This window comes from Lissotriton helveticus, chromosome 8 (genome assembly GCF_964261635.1).
Source record: "Lissotriton helveticus chromosome 8, aLisHel1.1, whole genome shotgun sequence".
Taxonomy (NCBI): Eukaryota; Metazoa; Chordata; class Amphibia; order Caudata; family Salamandridae; genus Lissotriton; species Lissotriton helveticus.
In genome coordinates this window covers 912,441,268-912,468,387 of record NC_136069.1, presented here as the reverse complement: position 1 = coordinate 912,468,387, position 27,120 = coordinate 912,441,268, and the positions used below count along the sequence as shown (strand labels likewise).

Genomic DNA, 27,120 nt, shown 5'->3' with positions numbered 1-27,120 from the left:
GCCATTTCAGTGGACCAGGCCCAAAAAGGAAAGAGCCTGCCGCCATTTTGAGAGTCCTGTGGCAGCCGCCTATCGCTGCACCGCAAGAGTGGGCGCAACTCAGCTGAATGGCGGATTTTGGCACAGTGTACCAAAAGCGGGCGGAATGGCAACTGAAACGGTAAAGGGGCGCCCCACTACAGCAGACGAGCCTCCACCTGGGGAGGCCCGTTCACACCGCCTCACCCCCCCCCCCCCCCCCCCGGGGCGCCCCACGCCGTTATTCGGAGCAGCATTGTAGGATACCAAAACCAGTGCGGCAACTTACTGGACATCACCTGGGTGCCATCCACATCTCAGCGCGTTCTGCTGCCTTGGGACTATTCGCACAACAGACCGCTACTGACAAGGCCTCCCCCGCACCCCCCGGGACGCCCCACGCCGTTTTTCGGAGCTGCATTGTAGGATACCAAAAACCAGTGCGGCACCCAGGTAACATCACCTGGGTGCTGTCCAGAACTCAGCACGTTGTGCTGCCTTGGGACTATTCGCACAAAACACAGCTACTGACCATTGTTGCTTCTTTTTTCAAAAAAATGTTTAAATGTATTTACTGTTTTTGTTACGTTGTATATATTTATAAGTTATTAAAGTTTTCTAATCCTACTACTTTGTTGGAGTGCTATATATTTTTAATGTGACACATAATTGTAAAAACTTTGATGTACAAAGAGGCATCCCTGGAATCTTCCGCTTCAGGCTCGGTCCCCTCCCCAATCACAATACAGGATGGTTTTCAGATAGTAGGAACGCGTGTGGTGTGACGGATCTCATCGGGTGGGGGCCTTGATCTAATGTAACTCCTTTGAAGAGGGGTGATTCTTTACAGCTGGGGCCATAAACTACATCTGCAAGGCTAGGTGATAGCCTGGGACCGGCCTGGACAATCGGACACAGAGGAAGAGGAGTGTCAGAGGGTGCGGTAGTGAATAGGGCGAAAGGGAGGTGTCGGGCGGGCACAGGGTGTGATTCTCAAGGAAGAGCAGCGCAGATGGGGGGAGGTTTATTGCCCATGCATAAGACAGAGAGCGGGGGTGACCAGTGCCTGGGGGAGATGCTTGCGAGGGTGGGGAGCCATGCTAAGGATCGACAGCGTGCAGAGAGTGGGTCTGGTCAAGGCATCTAAAATGGCTGCCGTGCACGACAAAAGTGTGGCATTTGAAAAAAGGCAAGATGGCGCAGACAATGTTTTTCAACACTTCCTGATTTCCTTCGAATCGAACGTTAACAGACGTTATCTTTCCCACACTACCGGTCCCCCTGGGCTTAAACGCCGAGATGGTAGGGACTGCATCCCGTGGAGATAGGCCGAGACGTCACTCAGCAGAAAAGAAAAAAAAAAGTCTATAAACATACAATAAGTTAAAAGTCAATCATTCTTGTTTCCTTGTAGTACGCTCCCCAGTCCGCTTTCCGTTACGCGTACCGGGCGCACCCCACGAAAAAAAAACGATTTTTTTTGTAAACATTTTTTTTTGCCCCGCGGGGCCCTTTTAAAGCCTCCACATCAAACCTAGGGGGTCAGGGAGGATCTACTATGCCCCCTTATGGTCATTTCCCCCTTTGTTTTGGCCTCCTCTTGTCTCTCGATCCTACCGAGAGACAAGATGGCGGCCGCTCCGGACTGTTTAGAATGTTGACAGACACCGGAGAGCCAATCAGCTTCGCTTCGCGAAGTTCCGTTACGCGTCAAGTACGCGAACCGGAGCGCTACCCGGAGCGCTGTTACAGATATATATCTTTTTTTGAACGTTAATTTCTCAAAATCCACTGGAGCACATATATTGAGACCTAGCAAAGGCACATCGGGCTAACAGTCCCTACAATTTTGCCAAGTTTCGTGGAAATCCATTCAGGCGTTCGGGCTAAAAGTGAGGCCAACCGCCCTATGGAAATTGACATGGGAAAAACGCGTTTTGGGACCCCCCTTTTTTCTCGGCCCCCCCTTGACAAACCCCCCCCCCCCAAATTTTCAGTGGCTGCTCAGAAACAAAATGTTCCATTTCCCTGAAAATTTCAGCCAATTCCGTCCACAAACGCCAAAGTTATTAGACATAGAATTTTCAAAAATCCCATAGAGAAAAAAACCTAACTATATATACCTACTGGCGACCGCCAGTAGGTAATATATATATATATATATCTTGCACATCCAATCCATCCTGGGCGTTAGTCTTAACCGCATGCGCGCTAGCGGAATTCTGCTAGAGTGCTGAGATTTTTAAAAACGCATGTTTCATGACGAGCTGGGCTCGTCATGAGCGTAGCAGGAGGCTACCTCATGACGAGCCCAGCTCGTCATGAGCGTCGAGGGGTTAATGCCATACTGCCACTTTACTTCCTATACTTTCTGAGCCTGAACTTTCTTGTTCCCTTCTGGAGACCTTTCCCTTTGAATACCCTTCTCCTCCGACTCCCTGTGTGAACTTGGGAAGCTCTGTACCCAAAATTCTGCTACTCTGCCACCAGTCCTTGCCAAAGTCCCTGACAAGTCTTTTGTTTGGCTGGTTACACTGTAGCATGGTAAAAGTTATAGAACACCACAAATGAAAGTGATGGTGTGTCAGTTGCAATTTTTTTAAATTGAATTGTATATATGTGTATATATTTTCTCTGTGTGTTTTTTATGTATTGTCATGCACAAGTAATTATGTTTTCAAATAAATGAATGAGGACTAAAAAAGTATAATAAAATTGGATTGTTGCAATTTAAAAAGCAGGCTATTATGTTACGTTCATAAAGTCGTTTCCAAAAAATAGTTCTATTTTTCAGTCTCAGCACTGGCATTTGTCTTGTTCTATAGTATTTTGGCTCAGCCTTGCTGAGTACGAGTCAAGGCCCATGGTTGTTTTTTGGCATGGTAAAAGTTAGCACAACCTTTTTTTGTTAATTTGGTAATATGCAAAGTATCTAATGTGATCTCCTTACCCGTTATGACTCGCCTTTGATAGCTGCAACATGGTCTTGTCGGTACACAGCTACAAATGTGAAATTTTTAAGTTGGACTTCAGGGTCTGTGCATATTGACACTAAAGTACTGATAAAACCTATCTGCCCATTCACTAATCTTCCTGAATACTCCTCTGTAAGTGCCACTTGTGACTTACACAATAGTGCAGAACCATTAAGAATACATGGCAGAGAAAACTCTGAAATAATTTTCCCTCTAAGTGATATTCTTCACTGTTGCTCAAACACTGAATCCTGGGTTTTACATCAGATTGGTTTATATGATCTGTAAAGGTCCAGAAATGTAGGAGCTTCAGTACGATAAAGCATGATGTGTGAGGGAATTGGGGGATGATTGGATGGCTCGTACATCTCAACACTGATTTCTATTACCTTTGGCCTCATGTACAATTGTCATTAGTGAATATGTATTCTCTTTGTTTCCCAACACAATTCAAGAAAAGTAGGATACATAATACATGCATACATCTGAACATTGCTCTTCATCTACATGTCCTGTACCTAAACCCAGTATATACCAATGTGAGGCAGACAGCACAGTTGGTGGGCATTAAATTCCTTAAGGAATCCGCAAGAGCCACTTACTCCCAGCAAATTCATATTGTGTTGACACTTCACACAGATCAAAGAGAGCAAATAAGTCTAAAAGGACAGCAGCTATTCTTTTTCTTAGCTCTGAGCACCTCACCTCCTACCTACCCTTTTAGACCTGAAAATAGGAATGATAATGTGATAAGACCTGGAAATGTTTCCATTGTTATTCTCCCACAAAGAGGAAAACAAAATACATACTAAAGATCTTACATAGGGCAAAGTGGCGACACTCCTGTGAAACATTGACCTTACTCATTCATAACCACAGAGAAAAACACAACACACCTGCCAATCATATATTTCACTACTAAAGCTTGTCACTCAAAAAGTTGGATAGTGTACCTGTAATTTTCTTGAATTTGTTCAAGTCTATTTGTAGCCACTGGTTTTCATCTATGAATTCGGAGGCCCAAGGAGGTCCATGTTTTTTCATCCTGGCTCTCTCAGGGCTCCAGATGTTTAATTCACCTGAAGCATCAGTCCATTCGAGAGTTGATGAGGCGGTTATCTGAGAATCCGGGATGACCCCAGATTCCATTCCAAGAGTCCCATAACAACCTGGAAGTGCAAGTTGAAAGTAATACACCATATCACTTTCGAGGCAGTCAGAGTATAAATGGAATTACATTTCAGCAATGTCAAATAGTTGAGGAAGAGGACTGTAAAGAAACACAGGTGAAAGCTATACATTTTTTACAACATATTCCATAGCTCCTCTCACTTTGTAGGCTATCAGGCTATCCGATAATTCCACCACTTGTGACAAACCTGGTTGCATGAAGTTGATAATACATTTTGTGCTAACTTTGCAAAGTACTGGTGACAAATTCTATCTATGTGTATGCTAATAGCATTATGAGGTATTTCGTCTATGTTCAATTATTGTTTCAAGCCACAGGTACTAGAGAACACCAACTGAATATTGATGTTACTTCTTTTGTACACTATACTCTATAAGGTAGGCCAAATGGAAAAATAGAACTTCACAAGATAGTGCGGTTGCAAGACTCAGATACAGTTTTACATAGTAATCACACTTAAACTCAATGATCAGTCATAACTACTAGGAATAGAATAGACATTTAAGAAAAGTATTGCAGTTCAAATTAAGCTCTGTACGAGTAAAGTATTTTTAGAACATTATGACGTCAATGAGTTTTCACACAGATCCTTCACAATAGCCTGAAACTTTCAGGGTAATGTATCTCAATGAGGAAGATGCCACACAGCACAACACAATTATATCAAGTGTGCTTTGATATGCATGCCTTTTGCAATAGTTTTACATCAGCTCAGTATTCGAGTGGGAGCAAGTTTTAGCCAAGTGAACGGGAAGCCTGCCAAACAACTTCAGAGATATAAAAACCTACCACCAAAAAGTGAAACTGGACGAATAAAGTGATGGCTTGAGGGTTCAGCTAACAAAGCTACAATAGATCAAGTAGTCAGAAAATTGGGGCAGCTGGACCAAGTTCAAGAAGGACCACTTACAGCCTTAGCTGAAATCAGCATAAAGGTCTCATTGGGGACGTCAGGGTGGAACAAAGGCTTTCACACCAAAATTAAGTTACCTGGGGACCACAAATTAGGGACTCCTCTTGTAAACAATTGGTTCTGATCAACATTTTCAGGGATAGTGGCACCCACTGTTTTCTCTGGATCTCCGTAGGCTGCAGCACAGCTTCAAACTCTATTATGGCCTTTGTAGATGTAGGATGTGAAACAGTGCTGGAGACAGAACCACCTGCCCCAACCAAGGCACCCAGGGTGAGTGCACCAAATGTTACTTTTTGCATTGTTTTACGCATAAGGTGCGTAGACGGTAGCCAATTAGGCTTAGTTTCTCTGCACTGTTTTTCTAACCAGGAAAGAATTAAGAAAAGATTACTCTGTTTAATAAAAGAAGCATGCTAGCAACACAAACAATGTTTCTCAATTGTTAACTTACAGATTTGCCGACTAAGTAAGAAACCATGTCCTACAAATGTGTTACATCAAACTATTTATGCCCAAATCAATGCATGGTCCTTTTCAAGGATAGATGCTTAATTGTGGACACTAAACCCAAGAGCATTGAAATGCAGTTGGCCCTCCAAAAGGTTTTGCGGAAATTAAAACGTGGTAGTACTAACATTAAAGTGTTCTGCAGTTATCGTAGAGTCTAGCATATTCTGCACCAAGGAAACTAAGTTAACTCTGCACATTATAAAGAAATATGGCGAAAAGATTTTTTTTTTTTTTAAACTGCTGAGCTTCACACAGGAGGATTGAATATGCTACTTACCAGTATGCATCTGTTCTTGGCATGTAGGGCTGCTAACATTCATATCTTATGCATAGATCGCCGCCTAGTGTTGGGTCCGGATGATTGCACATTGTTGTCCTGGAAGAGTCTTCGAAGTATCACGAGATAGGTGGCTCCTCCCCTCAACTACAGTGCGCATGGGCATCGACTCCATCCCCAGATTGTTTTTAGCCATTGTGGCAGAGATGGAGTGAAATAGTGTAAAGGATGTCCATGCTAATGATGAATATAGAGAGAGTATCTGCAGCTGCTACGGGCACCGGGGAGGAGGGCGGGCGATATGAATGTTAGCAGCCCTACATGCCAAGAACAGATGCATACTGGTAAGTAGCATATTCAGTTCGAGGCATGTGGGCTGCTAAATTCACATCTTATGCATAGAATACACAGCAGTCCCTCCATTAAGGGCGGTTGCCTGTGCCAGCTGCAGAAGCTTGGAAAAGTGTCTTGAGAACAGCCTGTCCTACAGCTGCTTGCTGTTTTGAATGCACATCTACACAGTAATGTTTGGTAAATGTGTGTGGTGTAGACCATGTGGCTGCTCTACAAATGTCTTCTAAGGGAATGTTCCCCAGGAAAGCCATGGAGGCCCCCAATTTGCGTGTGGACTGCGCCCTTGGGGGTATTGTTAAAGTACGTTTAGCCTTTTGATAACAGATTTGAATGCACTTAACAATCCATCTGGCTATTCCTGCTTTGGAAATGGGGTTGCCTTTGTGCTGTGCTGAGAAGGCAACAAAAAGTTGTTGTGTCTTTCTAAAGTGTTGTGTTCTGTCAATGTAGTACATTAGCGCCCTCCTAACGTCTAATGTATGAAGCATTCTTTCTGCTACGGTTTGTGGGTTTTGGAAGAATGCAGACAGGTCAATAGTTTGGTTGATATGAAACCGTGACACCACCTTAGGAAGGAATTTGGGGTTAGTGCGGAGCACTACCCTGTTGGAATGTATCTGGATGAATGGCTCTTGGATTGTGAGCGCCTGCAGCTCACTTACACGTCTGAGCGATGTGATAGCAATGAGAAAAGCCACTTTCCATGTGAGAAACTGAATCTCGCAGGAGTGCAGTGGCTCAAAAGGTGGGCCCATCAGCCTAGTGAGGACCACATTGAGGTTCCACACTGGAGCTGGTGGTGTTCTTGGAGGAATGACTCGCTTCAGTCCTTCTAGGAAGGCTTTAATGGCAGGCACCCTGAAAACGGAGAGGTGTTGCCTATTCTGGAGATAAGCCGCTATGGCGGATAAATGTATCCGAATGGAAGCGTACGCTAGATTGCATTTGTGAAGATGTAACAAATAGCAGATGATGTTAGGAATGGATGCATCCAGCGGGTTGATATTGTTGTCTGTACAGTACATGACAAACCGCTTCCATTTTGCTGCATAGCAAGCTCGGGTAGTGGGCTTTCTTGCCTCCCGGATGATGTCCATGCATTCTGGAGGCAGGTTGAGGTAGCCAAATTCTAAGACTTCAGGAGCCAGATCGCCAGATTGAGCTGTCGCGGATCTGGATGCTGAATGTCGCCATGGTTCTGCGTCAAGAGCCGGGATGTGAGATGCAGCCTTTGATGCGGTACCACGGAAAGTTCTAGAAACGTGGTGTACCATGGTTGGCGTGCCCATGTTGGAGCAACCAGAATGAGAGTCATCGAGTGTTGCTTTAGCTTTCTTGCCACCAGCGGAATGAGAGGCGCTGGGGGAAAAGCGTACGCAAATTTGCCTGACCAGTTCATCCATATCGCATTCCCTTGCGATTCCGGGTGAGGGAACCTGGCGGCAAAGCTTTGGCATTTTGCGTTTTCCCTTGTGGCAAACAGGTCTATCTCTGGATGACCCCACTGCTGGAAGTACGGGTGGAGTACTGATGGATGTATCTCCCGCTCGTGCATTTGATGGCTGTATCTGCTGAGCAGATCCGCCATCAGATTGTCCTTTCCTGGGAGGTGTTCCGCCATGATGAAAATGTTCCTCTGAATGGCCCACTTCCACATGCTCTGAGCCAGATGAGACAGTTGTGGTGAGTGAGTACCTCCCTGCTTTTGGATGTAGTACATGGCTGTCATGTTGTCCGTCCGGATCAACACGACTTTGTTGCACAAATGTACTTTGAAGGACTTTATCGCCATGAAGATTGCCATCAATTCCAGGTAGTTGATGTGCAACTTCTGCTGCCGGGTGGACCACAGTCCCTGCACAGTGTAGTGGAGCACATGAGCTCCCCACCCTTGGAGAGATGCGTCCGTTGTTAGGATTATCTGTGGCACTGGCTCTTGGAACGGTCGTCCCTTGCAAAGGTTGTGTGGATTCCACCAATGCAGAGAGTTGTATGCCCGACCGGTCACCAACACTATGTCTGTCAGCTGTCCCCGAGCCTGTGTCCACTGATTTGCCAAGCATTCTTGGAGCGGGCGCATGTGCAACCTCGCGTGCGGGACTATGAAGATGCAGGAGGCCATCATGCCTATCAACTGCATGAACACTCTCGCTGGCAGGGAGTGTTGCGGTCTGAACTTTTGGATCAGCGACTGAATGCTGTTGATTCTGACTGGGTTTGGCTGAGCCATAGCAGTCAGGGTGTTTATTGTCGCGCCCAGATACTGCCGCACATGGTTTGGTTGAAGGTGCGACTTCGGGTAGTTTAGCGAGAACCCCAGGCTGTGAAGGAGTTGAATAGTGTGGGACATGTCCGCGGCGCACTGTTGTTCCGACTTTGCTTGAACAAGCCAGTCGTCTAGGTACGGGTAGACATGTATGTTCTGTCTCCTGAGGTGCGCCGCCACTGTCGCCAGACACTTTGTAAACACTCTGGGGGCAGTAGTCACCCCGAAGGGTAGGACTTTGAACTGATAGTGCCTGTTTTGAATGGTAAACCTGAGGTATTTTCTGTGGGATGGGTGGAGTGGGATGTGGAAATAAGCATCCTTGAGGTCCAAGGTTGCTAGGAAGTCCCCTTGATTGAGCAGGGGAAGGATTTGTTGCACTGTCAGCATGTGAAAGTGTTCTGACAGTATGTACATGTTGAGGGGGCGTAGATCCAGAATAGGTCTGAGGGATCCGTCCTTTTTCGGGATGAGGAAGTACAGGGAATAGACCCCTGTGCCTTCCTCTTCCACTGGTGCGAGCTCGATTGCGCCTTTTTGCAGCATCACCAGTACTTCCTGCTGCAATAAGTGCAAGTGCTCTGCCGACATAGGACGGTGTCTTGGGGGAATGTTGGGAGGAGCGGATGTTAACTCCAAACAGTAACCGTACTGGATAAGTTTTCTCACCTACCTGTCTGTGGTGATGGACGTCCAGACTGGCAGGAACTGCTGGAGTCTCCCCCCGACAGGTGTTGTATGGTCGGGGGGCAGTGACAGAGAGTCACTGTTTGTTGGCGGCAGAGGAACGGGAGTTGTTGTTCCCTCTGCCTCTGCCCTTGGCACTGTTACCTCTGTAACCCCCTCTACCCTGCTTGGGGTACGAGGATTGCGCACCACCCTTTGTGAATTGTGTTTGTTGACCCAAGTGTCCTCTGGTACCACCACGTGCTCCTGAGCGACGCAAAGTGCTTCCCCTGAATTGTTGTGACTGAAGCGCCCCCATGGACTTAGCAGTCTCGTTGTCCTTTTTAATCTTTTCAAGGGTGGTGTCTACATCTGGACCAAACAGTGTCAGGATTGACGGGCTGGTTGAGGATTGTAGTTTGAATGTCAGGCTTAAATCCAGATATACGAAGCCAAGCTTGTCGCATTAACATGACGCTAGTGTTAATTCCCCTAGCCGCTGTATCTGCCACATCAAGTGCACACTTTATTGCAGCGTTTGAGATAAGCTTTCCCTCTTGTATGAGCATTTCGGCTGCTTCCTTAAACTCATCAGGTAGGTGTTGAAGGAGCTGTTCTAGGGTGTCGGAATGCGCCCTATCGTATCGTGCCAATAGTGCCTGTGTGTTTGCTATACGCCATACATTGGCAGCTTGCGCAGCCACCCTTTTGCCGGATGCCTCAAGCACTTTCGACTCCTTGTCTGGGGGAGGAGCTTCACCCGTCGTTTGGGAGTTTGCCCTCTTGCGGGCATTGGCGAACACCAACGAGTCCAGAGGCAACTGTCCCCGAATATAGGCAGGATCTCCAGGTGCTGGCCTGTATTTTTTCTCGATACGTGGGTGCACCACTCTTGCCCTGGTAGGTTCCTTAAAGATCTCCGGGGCATGTTTAAGGACACCTTTGAGCATAGGAAGTATTTTAACTGTTCTTTCAGAGACAGAGAAAGTGTCGAACAAAAAATCTTCCTCCACCGGGTCAGCATGCATGTCCACATCATGATTTGCTGCTGCCCGCTCTATTAAAGCATTAAATGCTTGTGGAAAAGTAAATGTTGCCATGTTCTGTGTCCCTACGTGTCCCCCATCTTATGTTATGTGTGCATGATTAATATGCATATGTATTCCCCATGTTCGATTAAAGACGCAATTACAGTTGTGTCCATCTCTAATATGCCAGTTCCCAGTTCTCGTGAAAGCTACGAGTATTAGGCCTATGTAAAGTTACGTTGCCACGTTTCCCAGTGTGCACGTTATTTCATTGTAAAGTCCCCGTTTCTAGGCCTCAAAAGGGCCCGGACACCAGATTCAGCTCCTGTCTCCCGAATCCTCGCTGAGGAGCGATACAGCCCCCACCTGTATCCTCGACCCTTCACTTACTTCCTGCCTCACAGTGCCCGGCTCGGCCTGGCTCTGCCTACGAGTCTGCCAAGAGTATGTTATGATTCTAGTTATCAGTCCAGCCCTCCTTCTCTGCATTCCTAAGCTACTGAATCGCATCAATAGTTTCCGTCATCGTCTAGCCTTTACGTCTCCATGTAAGAGAAATACTGCATTTAATGGTCATTTAATATTCTTCATCACGCACTACATGTAGAATAATGCATGCTCCAGTCTTAGAGTCTGTTAGCCTCTCCCCTCCTGACTCTTAGTTTATATCAACATGTCCTCTAAACATTAGATACTAGATAGGGTTTAGGTACATGTCGCCCTGACTCTCCAGACTTCAGTCTCTGCTCCTAGCACAGAGTTCATAGCCCCCAGCTTCTCCTAGTAACACGTCATTGTCAGTTTGCGCGCACCATTAGGTTAGAGGTCCCGGCTCCTTGGGTAGCCCCCTCCATGTTTCCGCCCCATTTATGACATATTCTGTTACGTTTACATCACATGTCCATGTATACGCCTCCTGTTACACCCACTTTCACCCTTATCTTTCGCGACTGCTATTGACCACACCCACTGCTCCGCCTACTGTATTCACTATAATGCAATTGTTTTAGTATATATATGTTGTACATTGTTATTAAAGTTAGCGCGCTCATTCCCTGTCCCCCCTGCAGGGCCCTGCCATCCTGTTCCCGTGCAGGTTGTCCTGTTCCTGTCCTTTATGCTGTATTAAACCTGCAAACTCCTACTACCTCGAATCTTGACTCTTATTTATTGAGCTATCTGTTATTGCTATGTCCAGTAAAACCTAGATCCGGTATTATTTATTTATATACCACATAATGGCGCCCGAACAGGGACTTGCCCTTTCCCCACGCGCCGGTGAAGCCACGCCGGCCCCCTGACCCTCTGCAGCCGTGACGGAACCATACCGTGCACGTGCAGATATTTCTGCTTCAAGTATCCCTCAGGCCCACGGAGGAGACGGAGGTGGCGGTCCAGCATCCAGACGAGGCGGTGGAGGAACGCGGCGAGTCCCGACCAGAGCCCAAGCCGAGAGTCCAAGGTCCGAGGTATCCGGAGGCCCACCCGTAACTGAAGTCCGAAGTTCGTCCGTCCGGCGTCGAAGCAGTCCAGTCCAGTCCGAGGCCTTCCGTTCTTGCTGCCCGGTGAGTACCGTTGCTGGGGTAGTATCTAGACAGGGTCAATTTAATTGACTCTGGTCCGTGGGGTTTGGTGGTACACAGATCCCAAAACAAAGTGTCCACTTCGGTGGATGCGGGTCCTGACGTGTCTCTTTATGAGACCGGTAAGATTCGTACTGTTTTAGCAGTGCATCTAGTTTCTGTTCTAGTCAGTTCTGTTCTCGAGAAGATTCATGTATTCTGTTTTCCGTATCCCAGGTAGTATTCTGTTCGAACTGTTATTTTAAAATGTCACTCATGTATTTTAATGTCGTGGTACGAAAGTGGTGTAATTATCGTGTTCATTGTGTATTGTATTGTGTCTAGATTACAGTCCAGTCATGCCGCTATTTTCTAAACTACGTCAGTTGAAAACTAGAAAAGGTCTGTTAGAAGCAGCAGTTCCTGTCCCGCCTAGGGACAGTCCAGGTCATTTTATGTATCAAAAGCATGGCATAAGTGCCATATTGTATCTAGATTTATGGGTAGAGTATACCAAACAGTTAGAAGAAAAGTATAGATGGCCCGTATCGGGCACATGGGATGCCGAGTGCATCATGCGAGTAGAAGAAGCATTATGGAAAAAGAAAGCCAGACAGTCACAGAAAGATGCCATCGAGTTATGGCGCAAAGAATCTCATAAAAGAACCAAAAAAGAAATCAGAAAGTCAGAATTAAGTAGAGAATCCTTAGAACGAGCCCAAGAAAGGGAACTAATCGAGATAGGTGAACGAGTTAAAACCGAACAGTCAGACAGACAGAGGCATGCCCTCATTAAGGGTATGTATCCTCTTCTTGCCGAGGGCTTGCCAAAAGCGACCCCGGAGGCATCCAGTAATTTTCCGCCACCCTTAGTTCCGACCAAGCTACGTCACAAACCGACCGCAGCTGATATTTTCATCTCGTCCTATTTGGACGACACAGTCCCGGAATATGCAAATCCTGTTCCGCCAGTCCCTGTAAATCAGGCAATTCCTGTTCCTCCAGACACCGGAGTACCTGTTACGGTACCCCCGGTCCAGCCTGCATTACAATTTCCCACTCTGCCAGCACGAAGAGTGTCAGTCGACGATTCCAGTTTAGGGGCCGCAGGAGGAGGTCCTCCTGGTACCCCGCCACCACACCAACGTAGAACGTTGGCCGAGTTACATGAATGTGCGTTACAGCGTACGCCCAAATTTAAGTCCGTTGCAGATATCCGACGAGCCCTTACTGAATGCCGCTATGATCCAGTCGCAGGTGATGATAGTACAGTTATATATTCCATCCGTGTAAGACGGGTGACCGGGTATTTGGATACCCTACCAGATATGAAAGAAGATCTAGACAGAATATATCGTTTCATCCGTACAGGGAATGATCCAGAAAGCATTAGCGAAGCCATGTCTCACAGGAAAGCCGAGATCCAGCTCATGTTATTAAAGTTTCTGATTAATTGTTTAATAAGAGAACAAGATTACCCGACTAAAGATCCGGCCGAAATGAGAATCCTGACAAGGTGGAGTGATAATATAGCCGAGGGTAAACACAGAACCATCAGTAGTATAGAGAGTATGTACAAGAAAATCCGTAAAGAAATAATAAAGTTACACGAACAACGTAAAGCAGCACAAGTAAGCGAGAAAGAAAATGACTCTTCTACAGAAGAGGTAGAGGACGAGAATACCGCCAGAATAGCGTATGTAGGAAAATCTAGATTTCCCGACAGACATTCACGTCTAGACTACAAGAAAACTGTTCCTCATCCAGCACCAGAGCAAGGTTCTCTAGAACAAGTATTTCAAGCTACCGATCATATTCTGAAATCACGAATTGGTTATAGTGAGTTAAGTACTATGCATGAACAAGAACTAGTCCGATCAGCGGTCCGATGGACTACTGATTCTACCACTTTTCCAGATGAAATAGTGGCACAAATGTTTCTGAAACTGCCCCCAGCCGAGCAGCGACTGGTGGGTATGTATATGATCCAGCACCTCATTACTCTGTATGAGGGTCAACATTCTGATCCAGGTCCGTTACACGATGTCCTGAACGAGTTACTCCAGTATAGATGGAAAGGTTTAGGTACCGATTTAATTAGTGTCATTCTAGAACAGCGCCACAAATATAGTATGTTTTTGAACCCGCATTTTGTTCATGTCTCACCCCCAGAAAGTAAACCCTTTTACATAGACAGACAGAATCCGTTACGAGAAGTACACCCAGTTAGGACAACAGATGGTGAAATGCAACGAGTGTTTGTTTACACTCCGATTACAAAGATGGAACTCTTAGAGATGAAGAAATTAATTCCCTGTCACGACAAAGATCCAGCAGGGTTCCACCGAGAATTAAAAGACATGCTCCGTATGGGAGAATACACGTATCCAGATATAATTAAAATGTTAAAAGTCTTATTGCCCGCAGGGGTATACGAGAAACTCAAGGAAAAAGATTGGGAGGTGGGAGAGAAAAAGATCGATTGGGCAGTTCTAGAAGCTGAAGATAAGATACGAGTACCAGGTACCGGTCTTGGAGAGAAATGTAAAGAATTACCAGAACTATTAATACAAGTTTTGCCAAGATTATTAACCACTAAAAAGGAAGACTGGGATGCAATCTCAGCCTGTAAACAGAAACCAGACGAAGACACTAGTGATTTTTATTCTAGATTTGAGAAATGCTTTAGTATTAACAGTGGCCTCAAGACAAGTAGCGAGTCATACCCTCATCTTTTTGTTACTAAATTAGTCGAGAATTCAAGTCCACAAGTTAAGAATCGAGTTTTGAAAGTCGAAAGTACCTGGCAAGCTAGTACCCCGTCCCAGATGTTACAGATGCTCCAGTACCACCAGAATAGAATCAGAGAAGAGCAAGATCATGAAAGAAAACGTATGAAAGACACGAAAATGAAAGTACTAGTTGCACAATCTGTTCCTCAAGACAGTCAGAAGAGGGGTACGAATCAAGCCAGTCATCCTGCAGCTCCCGTTAAAGGGACATGCAATTATTGTAAACAGCCAGGTCATTTTATAAACGAGTGTGCAGTTCTGAAACACAATATAGCTACTGGTAAGACTAAAGAAAGACCACGTCCGCCTAGACAAGAACAAGTTTCACAGACTTCTCAGCCACAGAATGCACAGCAGATAGTTACAGCACCGCAGCCTATTGCTGCAACACAGCATGTTACACAGCAGATGTACCAGTATGCACAGTCCGAGTATCCAGAGTATCAGCCATACTCATGAAACAGCCTAGAGAGGGAGGTAGGCTTGCCTCTCATCGAGATACCTGTAGATCAAGAGGGTCCCTATGTTCATAGTCAAGTACTAGGGAAAGACAGAAAGTTTCTGATTGATACAGGGGCAAGTAGGACCACCATCAGCCACGCCGAAGTTCCAGGGGCTCCGCTCTCAGGCTCTAGAAATGTTTCCCTTGGATTTTCAGGAAAGCCTATTGTAAACGAGATATCTAAGCCAGTTACTCTAGAAGTAGGTCCATTGTCCCGCACTACTGATCTGTTACTTACAAAGTCATGTCCAGAAAATTTGTTAGGAATCAAGACACTGAAAGAATTAGGTGCAGTTATTTGCTGTTCCCCAGAGGGAATACGACTGTTTTTACGTGACTTCAAGGGTCACTATGTGTTACGAGATTTTGATCCGAGATTGTCCAATGTTCCACAGCATCTATGGGCGCAAGGTCCAACTGATGTTGGTTATATGCAAATCACACCCCATCGTGTGACTCTCAAGCCAGGTGTAGTCCTGCCACGAATCAGACAGTACAGACTGCCACCTGAGGCTGTAGCGGCCTTATCCAAAATTATTGACGAGCTCATGGCTCAAGGAGTAGTTGTAGAAACTGACTCCAATGTATGTAATTCTCCGATCATTCCAGTCATGAAACGTACTGATCCAAATGCACCCCCAGTATATCGATTAGTGATTGACCTTCGAGAACTTAATAAATGTATTATTCCCCAGTACCCAGTTGTCCCAGATATCTCTTCCCTATTGACAGCCATTGATTCCGAAGCCTCATTTTTTACAGTCATAGACCTCAAGAACGCGTTTTTCAGTGTCCCCATTCATCCAGACAGCCAGTTTCTTTTCGGATTTTGTTTAAATGGAAGGAGCTATATGTTCACACGAGCTCCTCAAGGTTTCACAGAAAGCCCTAGTATTTACAGTCAAGCACTTAAGAGACAACTAGACAACATTCACATGCCAACTGACACTGCCCTGCTCCAGTATGTCGATGATCTACTGATCACTGCCCGTTCTGAACGTGCTTGCGAGCGAGCATCACTTACAGTCTTGTATTTCCTTGCCGAGATGGGGCACAAGGTGTCCCCTTCGAAGCTTCAATTCTGTGTCCAGCAAGTGATCTATTTAGGCCACTTACTGTCCAAGAGGGGTAGGCAGTTGACACCCGACCGTATCCAGTTAATAGCGAGTCTTCCTCAGCCCAAGACCCAGAAGGAGGTACGTGCTTTTATCGGCCTTACTTCTTACTGCAGACAATGGATTCCTCAGTATGCATTTCTAGCCAAGCCACTGATACAGTTAACGACACAGGAGGCAGCCGTATCGACTGTCCTACCTTGGACATCTGAACATACACTTAGTTTTAATGAGTTAAAGAAAGCTTTATGCCAAGCTCCTGTTCTAGCTACACCGAACTACAGTAAGCCTTTTACACTTTTCGTCACAGAACGCGAAGGTACAGCATTATCTGTTCTCACACAAGATCAAGCAGGACAATACAAGCCCTGTGCTTATTTTTCGAGCACACTAGATCCTGTAGCCCAGGCTCTGCCTGCGTGCCTCAAGTCAGTTGCAGCCACAGCACTAGCTATCAGACAAAGTGATTCCATAGTATTAGGACACTCCTTGACAGTACAAGTTCCACACTCCGTGGAAGTTCTTTTAAACCGAACACAAACTCAGCACTTGACAATTGCACGTTTAACAGGTTATGAATTGACACTGTTCCAGCCACACATAGAAATCAGACGCTGCAACGTTCTAAATCCTGCTACACTGTTACCATCAGTTAATTCAAATCCTGCCACACACGACTGTGTGGAAGTAGTTAACATTATGACTAAGCCAAGACAAGATCTGACAGATATTCCATTACCAGATCCCGACCTGACACTTTATGTGGATGGTTCATGTATGAGAACAAGTACAGGAGAACTAGTAGCCGCGTATGCAGTGACTACTGACACTGAAGTTATAGAAACACACCGTATTGACACCCTGTCCGCTCAAGCAGCAGAGCTAGTTGCTCTGACCCAAGCCTGCATACACGCCAGGAACCTGAAAGTAAATGTTTACACAGATTCACGCTACGCATTTGGAGTCGTACACGACTTTGGAGTGCTCTGGCAGGAGAGAGGTTTCATGACTTCTCATGGAACCAAGATTCAGCATGGTCTCCTTATTCAGGCTCTGTTAGATGCCATACACTTACCGACATCTATTGCTATCATGAAGTGCAAAGCACATACAAAAGTTACTGATACTATTTCTCAAGGTAATGATCTAGCAGATCGCACAGCCAAGCTTACAGCACAGACTCCAGACATTTCAGTTAATCCGACACAGACACATACTCCAGATCCGACTACATGTATGACAGTTAAGGACCCTACTCAAGATGTCATAGATATCCAGTTCAGGGGTGGGGAATTCATATCGCCCGACGCCCAGGACATATTGTTTGCTGACAGGGACAACAAGTAATTATGTTTTTATTGTCCGTTGGACAAGTAGGCTCCACTTCCTGCAGCAGAAACCTTTCCTAGAAAAGAACTTGCAAAATCCTTCTAACCTGCTTCCAAATGCGTGCTGCGTTTATTGGCATAACTTTCTACGATTTAATAATCCTTTGATTCACTGACAATACCCAGAAGTGCTTCCCTCCTTTCTGAGCACAGCGCAAGGCACGCACTGACATCTCTTTGAACATTGCGGGGCAGGCCTGCCTTACGCTTTTGGAAAAGGAAAAAAAAACCTCTCTGCTTACACGGTTTCATTCAGAGTGCAGGCTGTAACTCACAACTGCACGCTGAAAGCATTTAGGCCAGTCACTGTTGCTTGTAAGCAGAATGCACAAGTACTTCATTTCACAATAATCCTGTGTTTCCAAGTCTCTGCACTCCCCAAAACCTGCCTCGTGGCCCCATCATTCAGAGGTCATTGCCCTTGTGCCTTTGGTGTAAAGCACACGGCCTATCACCACCAGCTGCCGAGATCACGGCTGCTCCCCAACACTGTGGCTATTACTGTGATCGGAGCTATTATCAGATCATTCTCAGCCCACAAGATAAGACAAAAGCGTAGTAACATATAAATGCTAAAGTTGCATTTGTAAAGTTGAATTTTCTGTAAACTATGACGGGCAACAAAATATTGTGCCCAGCCCCACATCAAAAAAGTGTTGTCAAAATCCACTTTTTGATGTAGGGCCTTGCACAATATTCTAACATTAAGTTTATGGAAAATTCATCTTTACAAATGCAACTTAAGCATTTATATTTATATTTTTAACACGCTGTTGCTGCCTCTCTTACCTAGTGGACTGAACTCTGATAAAATACCACTCTAAACCTATTTGTGCGTGTGTTTGTGACCATGGGTGCATTATTTTATAGGATTTTGACAACACTTTTTAATGTTTTAGTGAATTGAAAGCTCGTGCGGTGCTAAAGCTAAATCTACTGATTAAGGGCCCCCCACCAATAAAACCTGGGGCATAGTGAACCTCTCCCTATAGCAGCTACAGCAGAGGTGAGTTTTTTATGGGCCTCTCATCTACAACTTGGCAAAGAGATGATTAACTAAAAGAAAATAGAAGATGGGTTGCTAGAAAAGGGAGAGAAGGATGGAAGAGGGGCAAAGGATAGATGAGTGGGTGAATGTATGGGTGGATGAAAGGATGGATGGACGAGTGGATAAAAGGAAGAATGGATGGTTGGGTGAAATGATGGACGAGTGGATAAAAGGATGAATGGATGGTTGGGTGAAAGGATGGATGAGTGGGTGAAAGGGTGGATGGGTGTGTGAAACGATGGATGGATGGATCGATTAGTGGATAAAATGATTGCAGAGTAAATAAAAGTCGGAATGAATAAAAGGATTTCTAGTAATATAAAATCTGAAAGGATAGGTGTAGAGCAAAGTAAATTAAAATCTGAGAGGATGGATGAATAAATGAATGGCAAAAGGAACAATTGATGGTTGAAAGGCGTTATTGTTTGAAGGGTAAGTCAAATGATGGATGCATGGGTGGATGGATGTGTGCATAGATAGTGGATGGGTGCGTGCATAGATAGTGGATGGGTGAACAGATGGGTAGATGTATGGAATGGCCGATGGATGGAATGGGAAGAAAGAATGAATGATAGAATGAATGACTGAATGTAAAGATGAAATGGTGGACATGAGCAGACAGATGTAGCATTAAAGAATAATGGATAGATGCTTGGATTGAAGTGACAAAGGAGTTTTAGGGAGATATGAGCTCACTTACATCACTTACTTGGTGCTGTCAGAGCATTGGTCAAAGTGGGGGGTATTTTAACTTTCTGGCTACTCCCTTGAATAAAACCATCAAAGGGCTGTTCCTTTTACTTAGTAGCAGAGTATGACTGTAAATCACACACCATAATCTCCTTTTTTTTATAAGAACCCCATCTTCGCATCCCTCAGCACGTAGAGGATACTACCTGTCAAAATGGAATAAGCTATGCAAGCGTGGGCTGTGCATACCTTGAATTGTGCACTATACTGAAGATGCTAGGAACAATGGTAATGCAAGGCTCAACTATGTCTTACATGTGATCCACATGGTACCTGAGCTACACTGCATATGATCTTTACAGTGACCTGTGCAGGACATGAGCTGTAAAATAGGTATGAACAGTGCTGTGCATCATTCATGTAAGGGTAAGGGATAGTGCATGAGGGAATTGTTACATAGAAGGTGTAAAGTGTATGAGCTGCACTACAGAGGATACAAGTTGTTCTAGAGATGAGGTGTGTCATGCCCGTGGGTTGTGCAGGAGCTATGCAGAACACTAGCTGTGTGGAGTTTGAGCTTTACTTTGCATGAAGTCTGCATGGTATGACTTGGAGAGGCTACTAAGTAAATTGCTGTGAAAGGCATGACCTTTCTTCTTAACATCTTCAATGACAAGTCAGTGCCTGCTGTAACCATAGTACCTTAATATTTTTTCAATGGCCAGTCTTCGGGGTTTTCTAACGGATGCATTTTTCTTGCTGGCTTCCTCAAATCCCCCCATCGCCTCTGAAACAAATTGGTAGTTTCTCAGGGAAATAATATAGTGACAAATTTGCATTTGCTTGCTAGATGTATGGTCGCCCACAGTTTATTCCGCATGTCGGGATGCTAATGTTTAAAACAAAGTTGTGTAACATGTTCATGGGTCAATTGCATTAAAGTTAGGTCGAGCAGAGAATTCAAGTCAGATATATTCAAACACAGTCAGCAGGAATCTCAGCTTGCATTACTGACAGGGGATCCAATAAAAGCAAGTGTGCATTGTCTGCAACATTTACAAGTTGTGGCTATGTGTATAGCTTCCAGAAGACTCCTTTATAATGTGCAAGTGTATAAAGAAGAATGGAAGCAATATTGGAGATTTTATTTTGAAAACGGACAATGTACCCCAAACAATGTGCTCCTTGAAAAAGGGATTAAGAGAGCAAAATATTTGCAACTTAAAAATGGTTGTAGTGTGCAGAAAGCTACAATGTAGAGTTTGAAAACATTAATTACCATTGCACTAAGGAATCATTTAATACATGAGCTTTGGTGCATGTCAATATTTTAAAAACAAAATAAAGGCAAATCAACGTAAAACTACTTTGAAAAAAATGAGAGATGGGGCTACTTCCAAGTGACTACTTTGTCAAACAACGTACTTTGCCCTTCTAAAGTATATGTTTTGCTGGTATATACCCTATGTCCATCTGCCTACCCTGACATTTCCAATGCTGTATTGGGTGTTTTGATTGGCACTGTGGTTCCTGAGATTACCCGCCTCAAAGGTTTGGGTTCTCTCTCTTTATTATATTAGTATGGAAGTAAATACATGAAAAAAAGTTCCATTGGGACAATAGAACACCAAACGCTGATTGCAGTTTTGTGGATATGTTCTTATATTTCCCATGTTAGGGACCGTTGTCTCTAATAATATAGTAAAATGAGCCCTGGCATAATCAGAGAGGCTGCTTTCCAAGCTCTTACATGAGAATGCGGTCATACATTGAAACCTCATTGTTTGGTATCAAATGGGACAAGTTGATTTTTTTACAGGACAAGAAGATTTCTTAAACATTTTGTCCTTTGGACAAGAAGATATTTTATAAAATTCCACACCCCTGCAGTTACATGCTACTCCTGATGAAATCAAGAAATGGTCCGAACAAGGAGGGGTGCAGACAGATCAGGGATGGGTAACGAAGGGAAAAGCCACATGGTTTCTCCCCGACTCCATGGTTCAAGTCATTATCAATACCGCACATAGTCCAGCACATTTAGGAGAAAAAGCTATGTTAGACAGTACCCAGAACATTTGGTTCAACAAGCATTTACGAGCTGCAGCCAAGCAGAAAGTCCGTACCTGTATGATATGTTGCCAGTTTAATCCAGGTAAAAGTGTCCCGGTGGAACAAGGTGGATTCCAGCCCCCTGACCACCCTTTTGAAGTCCTCCAGATGGATTATATTCAGATGGAGCGATGTCGAGGTTTCAAGTATGTCCTTGTAGTTGTATGCGCTTTGTCCAGGTGGACAGAAGCATATCCAGTCCCAGATTACACAGCCGCGACCACTGCCAAACAGTTGGTTCGTGAGTTCTTCCCCCGTTATGGACTCCCTAGAGTCGTATATTCTGATAACGGCCAGCCATTCTCATCTGAGTTGATGAAACATGTTTCCCTTTTGTTAGGGTACCAGTGAAAGTTCCATTGTGTACGCCATCCAGAAGCAGCCGGTCTAGTAGAGACATAATCAGACCCTGAAAATCCGCATCGCCAAAGTATGTAAAGAGAAAGGTGTAGACTGGCTAGTAGCTCTGCCAGTCGCTTTATTTTATATGCGCATGGTCGCACACTCCAGATCAGGTCTGTCCCCGTATGAGGTCGTATTCGGCCGCCCCCCTAACATGTGGGGTACACCTAGACCTCGAAGTATTACAGATGTTTCAAGTAATATGCTGACAGATTACCTAGCTTCCTTGATGTCTGCCCTACACTCTTGTCGTTCACAGGTTGCCGCCGCATTTCCAGACAATACCGAGGTGGCACCGCATGACATCGTTCCCGGATGCATGGTTCTTGTCCGGAATTTTGATCGTTCAAGTCCGCTGGAGCCTCGCTGGAAGGAACCCCGACAGGTCCTCCTGGCCACCCGTACTGCCGTCAAGCTGGAAGGCAGGAAGGGCTGGGTCCACCTGTCACATGTAAAAAGATTTTTTGGACTAAAGCCTGTTACCAAGAACATTTCCGAGGATCTTAAAGACTGCCAAAGTACTATTCTTAAGGACTGTCCCGCAAAAGACAATGATATTGAACCCTCCCCGTTAGAGAAAACTCCGCAACAGGAGTATAAGCTCAAATTAAGGTCTAGTAAAATAAGTCAGCCAGTTTGATTGTCTAAGTCCTCCCCTAGGTGAAACGGTTAGACCGGTTTCTGACATGTATATAATAGACCCCCATAGTGAGAGAGTTAGTCAAAACTCAATCCGATGTATCGTTTTTCTAAGTTTCATATTGTTTTTCAGCCTTATGTTTACCTGCACCAGTTATGCTTTTTATTTGTATTTTCCAGTTTCTCATGTAAATAAGTCTGCTAATGCTACAGTAGAGCACACGTTTAGTGATCTGCCTCCTCATGAACTCTCATATCGTCTCGCTATGCGAAATAATTCCTTTATTCGCATGTTACATTATTCACACCAGACCAGCAATGCCACTAATTGTTGGGTGTGTGGTCGACTCCCCCCTTTCCAGACACCGAAGGGAGTTCTGCCACTCTTTCCTTATCCATTTTCACATAATGGTTCGTGTGGAGCATGGTCCACGTTAACGTCATCCTCAACAGATATGTCTTTTCTTAACAGTACATGTTTTCCAGACAAGCAAGGTCTTCCCCACAGAACAGGGTTAGATCTAGAAAATGAAGTTTATAATTTAGGTAATTATTCTTCGAATTTTATGGTCCTGAATGTTCAGTCTGATACTACTCCAGACTTCCCTGCTATATCAGTACTACCAGTCAAAGGTGAATTATGTGTCAGAAATAATGGTTCCGTACATGTAGGCCATAGTGATTGTACTACTATTGTCAAGTATAGTGACAGTAGGAAATCCATTTTTAAAGCTTCACGTCATTCTTATTTTGTTTGTGGTCAGACCGCATATGTTCGTCTGCCCCTCGATTGGGAGGGAACCTGTTACATTGCCTTTCTACTGCCACCAGTTTTCCTAGCCCCACCTGACTACCATAGGAATTCCCACCTAGTACATACTAGACACAAGAGAGACCTCCCGATTGTCGATTATACTGAAACTGCTCTAGAACAATATATAGATATCAATAAAGGTGTCTTCCCCTATTTAGGTACTGTTGTGAATAGTAAACTGATACGTAGATTAACCAGAACTCTTGAAGCAGTAGTGATTGAGACTACTTCTGCTCTAGGTAACCTAACCGAGGAGCAATCCTTTATGAGATTTGTCGTGCTCCAGAATCGTCTCGTCCTTGACGTCATACTGGCCGATAGGGGCGGGGCATGTAGAGTCATCGGATCTAGTTGCTGCATTTTCATTCCTAATAACGCGCCGTCTGTTTATTCAGCTATTACCAGACTCCATAATATTGCCCATATGTTACACCAAAATCCAGGCACCTGGACATGGTCCGGTTGGTTCTGGAATATAATTTCCGCCTGGGGATGGAAAGTATTGTCACTTCTGGGTATTGCAGTAGCGATCATATTCAGTTGCTGCCTCTATATACAATGTGGCCCTGCGATTTGCGGCATTTGTGCTACCTCTTGTATTCCTAGTCCCAAGTCTCGTTCTAAATCCCGTTCCAAGAAAATCCGAGACGAGCAAATGATACTGTATGAAATGATAGATGGTATCATGAATATTGATGTTTCCTGATGGAAACGTAGTGACAAGGAGGGAATGTGGAAAAGTAAATTTTGCCATGTTCTGTGTCCCTACGTGTCCCCCATCTTATGTTATGTGTGCATGATTAATATGCATATGTATTCCCCATGTTCGATTAAAGACGCAATTACAGTTGTGTCCATCTCTAATATGCCAGTTCCCAGTTCTCGTGAAAGCTACGAGTATTAGGCCTATGTAAAGTTACGTTGCCACGTTTCCCAGTGTGCACGTTATTTCATTGTAAAGTCCCCGTTTCTAGGCCTCAAAAGGGCCCGGACACCAGATTCAGCGCCTGTCTCCTGAATCCTCGCTGAGGAGCGATACAGCCCCCACCTGTATCCTCGACCCTTCACTTACTTCCTGCCTCACAGTGCCCGGCTCGGCCTGGCTCTGCCTACGAGTCTGCCAAGAGTATGTTATGATTCTAGTTATCAGTCCAGCCCTCCTTCTCTGCATTCCTAAGCTACTGAATCGCATCAATAGTTTCTGTCATCGTCTAGCCTTTACGTCTCCATGTAAGAGAAATACTGCATTTAATGGTCATTTAATATTCTTCATCACGCACTACATGTAGAATAATGCATGCTCCAGTCTTAGAGTCTGTTAGCCTCTCCCCTCCTGACTCTTAGTTTATATCAACATGTCCTCTAAACATTAGATACTAGATAGGGTTTAGGTACATGTCGCCCTGACTCTCCAGACTTCAGTCTCTGCTCCTAGCACAGAGTTCATAGCCCCCAGCTTCTCCTAGTAACACGTCATTGTCAGTTTGCGCGCACCATTAGGTTAGAGGTCCCGGCTCCTTGGGTAGCCCCCTCCATGTTTCCGCCCCATTTATGACATATTCTGTTACGTTTACATCACATGTCCATGTATACGCCTCCTGTTACACCCACTTTCACCCTTATCTTTCGCGACTGCTATTGACCACACCCACTGCTCCGCCTACTGTATTCACTATAATGCAATTGTTTTAGTATATATATGTTGTACATTGTTATTAAAGTTAGCGCGCTCATTCCCTGTCCCCCCTGCAGGGCCCTGCCATCCTGTTCCCGTGCAGGTTGTCCTGTTCCTGTCCTTTATGCTGTATTAAACCTGCAAACTCCTACTACCTCGAATCTTGACTCTTATTTATTGAGCTATCTGTTATTGCTATGTCCAGTAAAACCTAGATCCGGTATTATTTATTTATATACCACATGCTGCAGAATCCTCTGTTGGAGATGTACGTGTCCCAAAACCTTGTGGATCTTGTACCACCTGATGTCCACCTTGGTCCCCAGTGTCGTCATATGAGTCCTGCAGAACATCAGGGTCATTGTCAACTGGGAAATTGTATTGGTCATCTTGTCCATCATCCTCTCCTCCTGATTGGGTGGGTGAAGGAGATGGACTTCTTCTTGGTGGTGGCAGAATAGGTTCAACAAGGGCAGGAATGTCCTGTTCCGGCCTCTTCTTCTTTAGTGGAATAACATAGGATTCCAGTGGTTGGGAAGTGATTTTCCTCTTGTAGAGGGTCAATTTCCCTGTTTGGGCATCGATGTAATGCTCAGAATGGTCTTCTGAGGCTTGATGTTGATCCGAGCGTCCCTTTTGCGTCGAAGGATCCGACGTGTTAGCGATTTTCGGCACCGATCTTGGTGCAAATGCTTTTGGTGCCACCCTAGGTGGCAGAGTGTAGAGAAGCTTGGTCGAGGTCTTTGGAGGCGGTGCCGTTGACGACAAAGTCTTCTCCCGAATACGTTTGAGGGAGTCGGTCACCTGCTTTGTGAAGGAGGCAGAGGGTTTGGTAACCGACGGCCGATGATCGGTGGCGTCGGACTCCCCCGGTGTGGCCGAGATTTGCCTCGACGAATCTTCGGCTGCAACGTGTCGCGGCTCCGTTGGAGTCTTTGGTGCCGACGCCGTTGGTGCCGTAGTGCCTGCGGCCTTCGGGCTGTGGCTTTTAGTCGACTTTGATTCGACTGCGCGTTTACTTGACGGCGCCGTAGGAGCGTCCGAAGGCGTGTCAACCGACTTAGACGTCCGTGCCGGAACAACTGTGCTTGACACTTGAAGGACGGCCGTCTTAGAGGATGGTTCCTTCCGCACCTTTTGCGACGCTGTCGACTCGACAGCCTTCTTCGACTTCGGTGGGCCTGAGGGCGACGGAGCCGATGAAGGAGCATGCTTCGATACTGTTTGTTGGACGTCGGCCATTTTAGGTTTGGTCGATTCCGAAGGTTTCGGTTTCGATTTTGGCTGGACGTCGGCCATCTTTGGTGCCGTCGGATCCGAAGGTTTCGGTTTCGATATCTGAGATGGCGGCTCCGCTTGAGTGTCCGTGGCCGGGCCAGAAGGCGGGGCCGGGGAGAGCGGTGCAGGGTCGTGGGTAAGGCCGAGTGGCGATCCCGTGACCTGAGCCTCAATAATGTAGACTTCGGGGCATAGCTCTTCCTCTGAGCTATCTTCCGCGGCCCCATAAACTTCTTCGTCGTCCCCTACCTCCTCGACGTATTCAAGGTCGTGGCCCTGTCCCTCGACATGTTCCTCGGGATCGGCTTGGACCTCCGTCGACGGTGGTGAAATCTGGAGATGATGGCTGCCGCCGTCTTCCGCGGGGTCGTCGAATATGTCGTCGGGTGCCGGCGCCGCTCGCTAGGCCTCAAGGCGCGCCGTGCGCCGATGCTAGAGCGTCTTCTTGGACCTGAACTTAGAGCAGGCCATGCAGTTTTCCTCGTTGTGGTCCAGAGATAGGCATTTATTACAGACCGGATGCACATCGATGTGTGGATATTTGGATCCACAGACGGGGCAGAACTTGAACGGGCTCCGCTCCATGTTAAGTTCGTCTGGTCTTGCTGCGACGAGAGGGCCTCGATCGAAGAGTTACTTGACTCCGTAGATGTCCGGCTCAGGGAGTCGGACGACGCTCGAGACCGTACGCAAACAATACCGACGCAGGTAACGAAGGCCTTTTGGCCTTAAGAACAAAGTTGTTTTCGGTTCCGACACGGAGACGTCGAAACCACATCCGAACCCAATGGCGGAAAAAAACAATCTGGGGATGGAGTCGATGCCCAATCGCACTGTAGTCCAGGGGAGGAGCCACCTATCTCGTGATACTTCAAAGACTCTTCCAGGACAACAATGTGCA

The 27,120-nt window shown here is 45.6% G+C and overlaps 1 protein-coding gene across 1 annotated transcript in view; it reads right to left on the bottom strand.

The window, feature by feature from the left end:
- Nucleotides 1–27,120, bottom strand: part of DCBLD2 (discoidin, CUB and LCCL domain containing 2) — a 526,471-nt gene that overhangs the window by 221,699 nt on the left and 277,652 nt on the right. Inside the window, exon 8 of the mRNA XM_078657730.1 lies at nucleotides 3,947–4,162. Coding sequence (XP_078513856.1) covers nucleotides 3,947–4,162 — 216 coding nt within the window. The remainder of the gene's footprint in view (nucleotides 1–3,946; nucleotides 4,163–27,120) is intronic.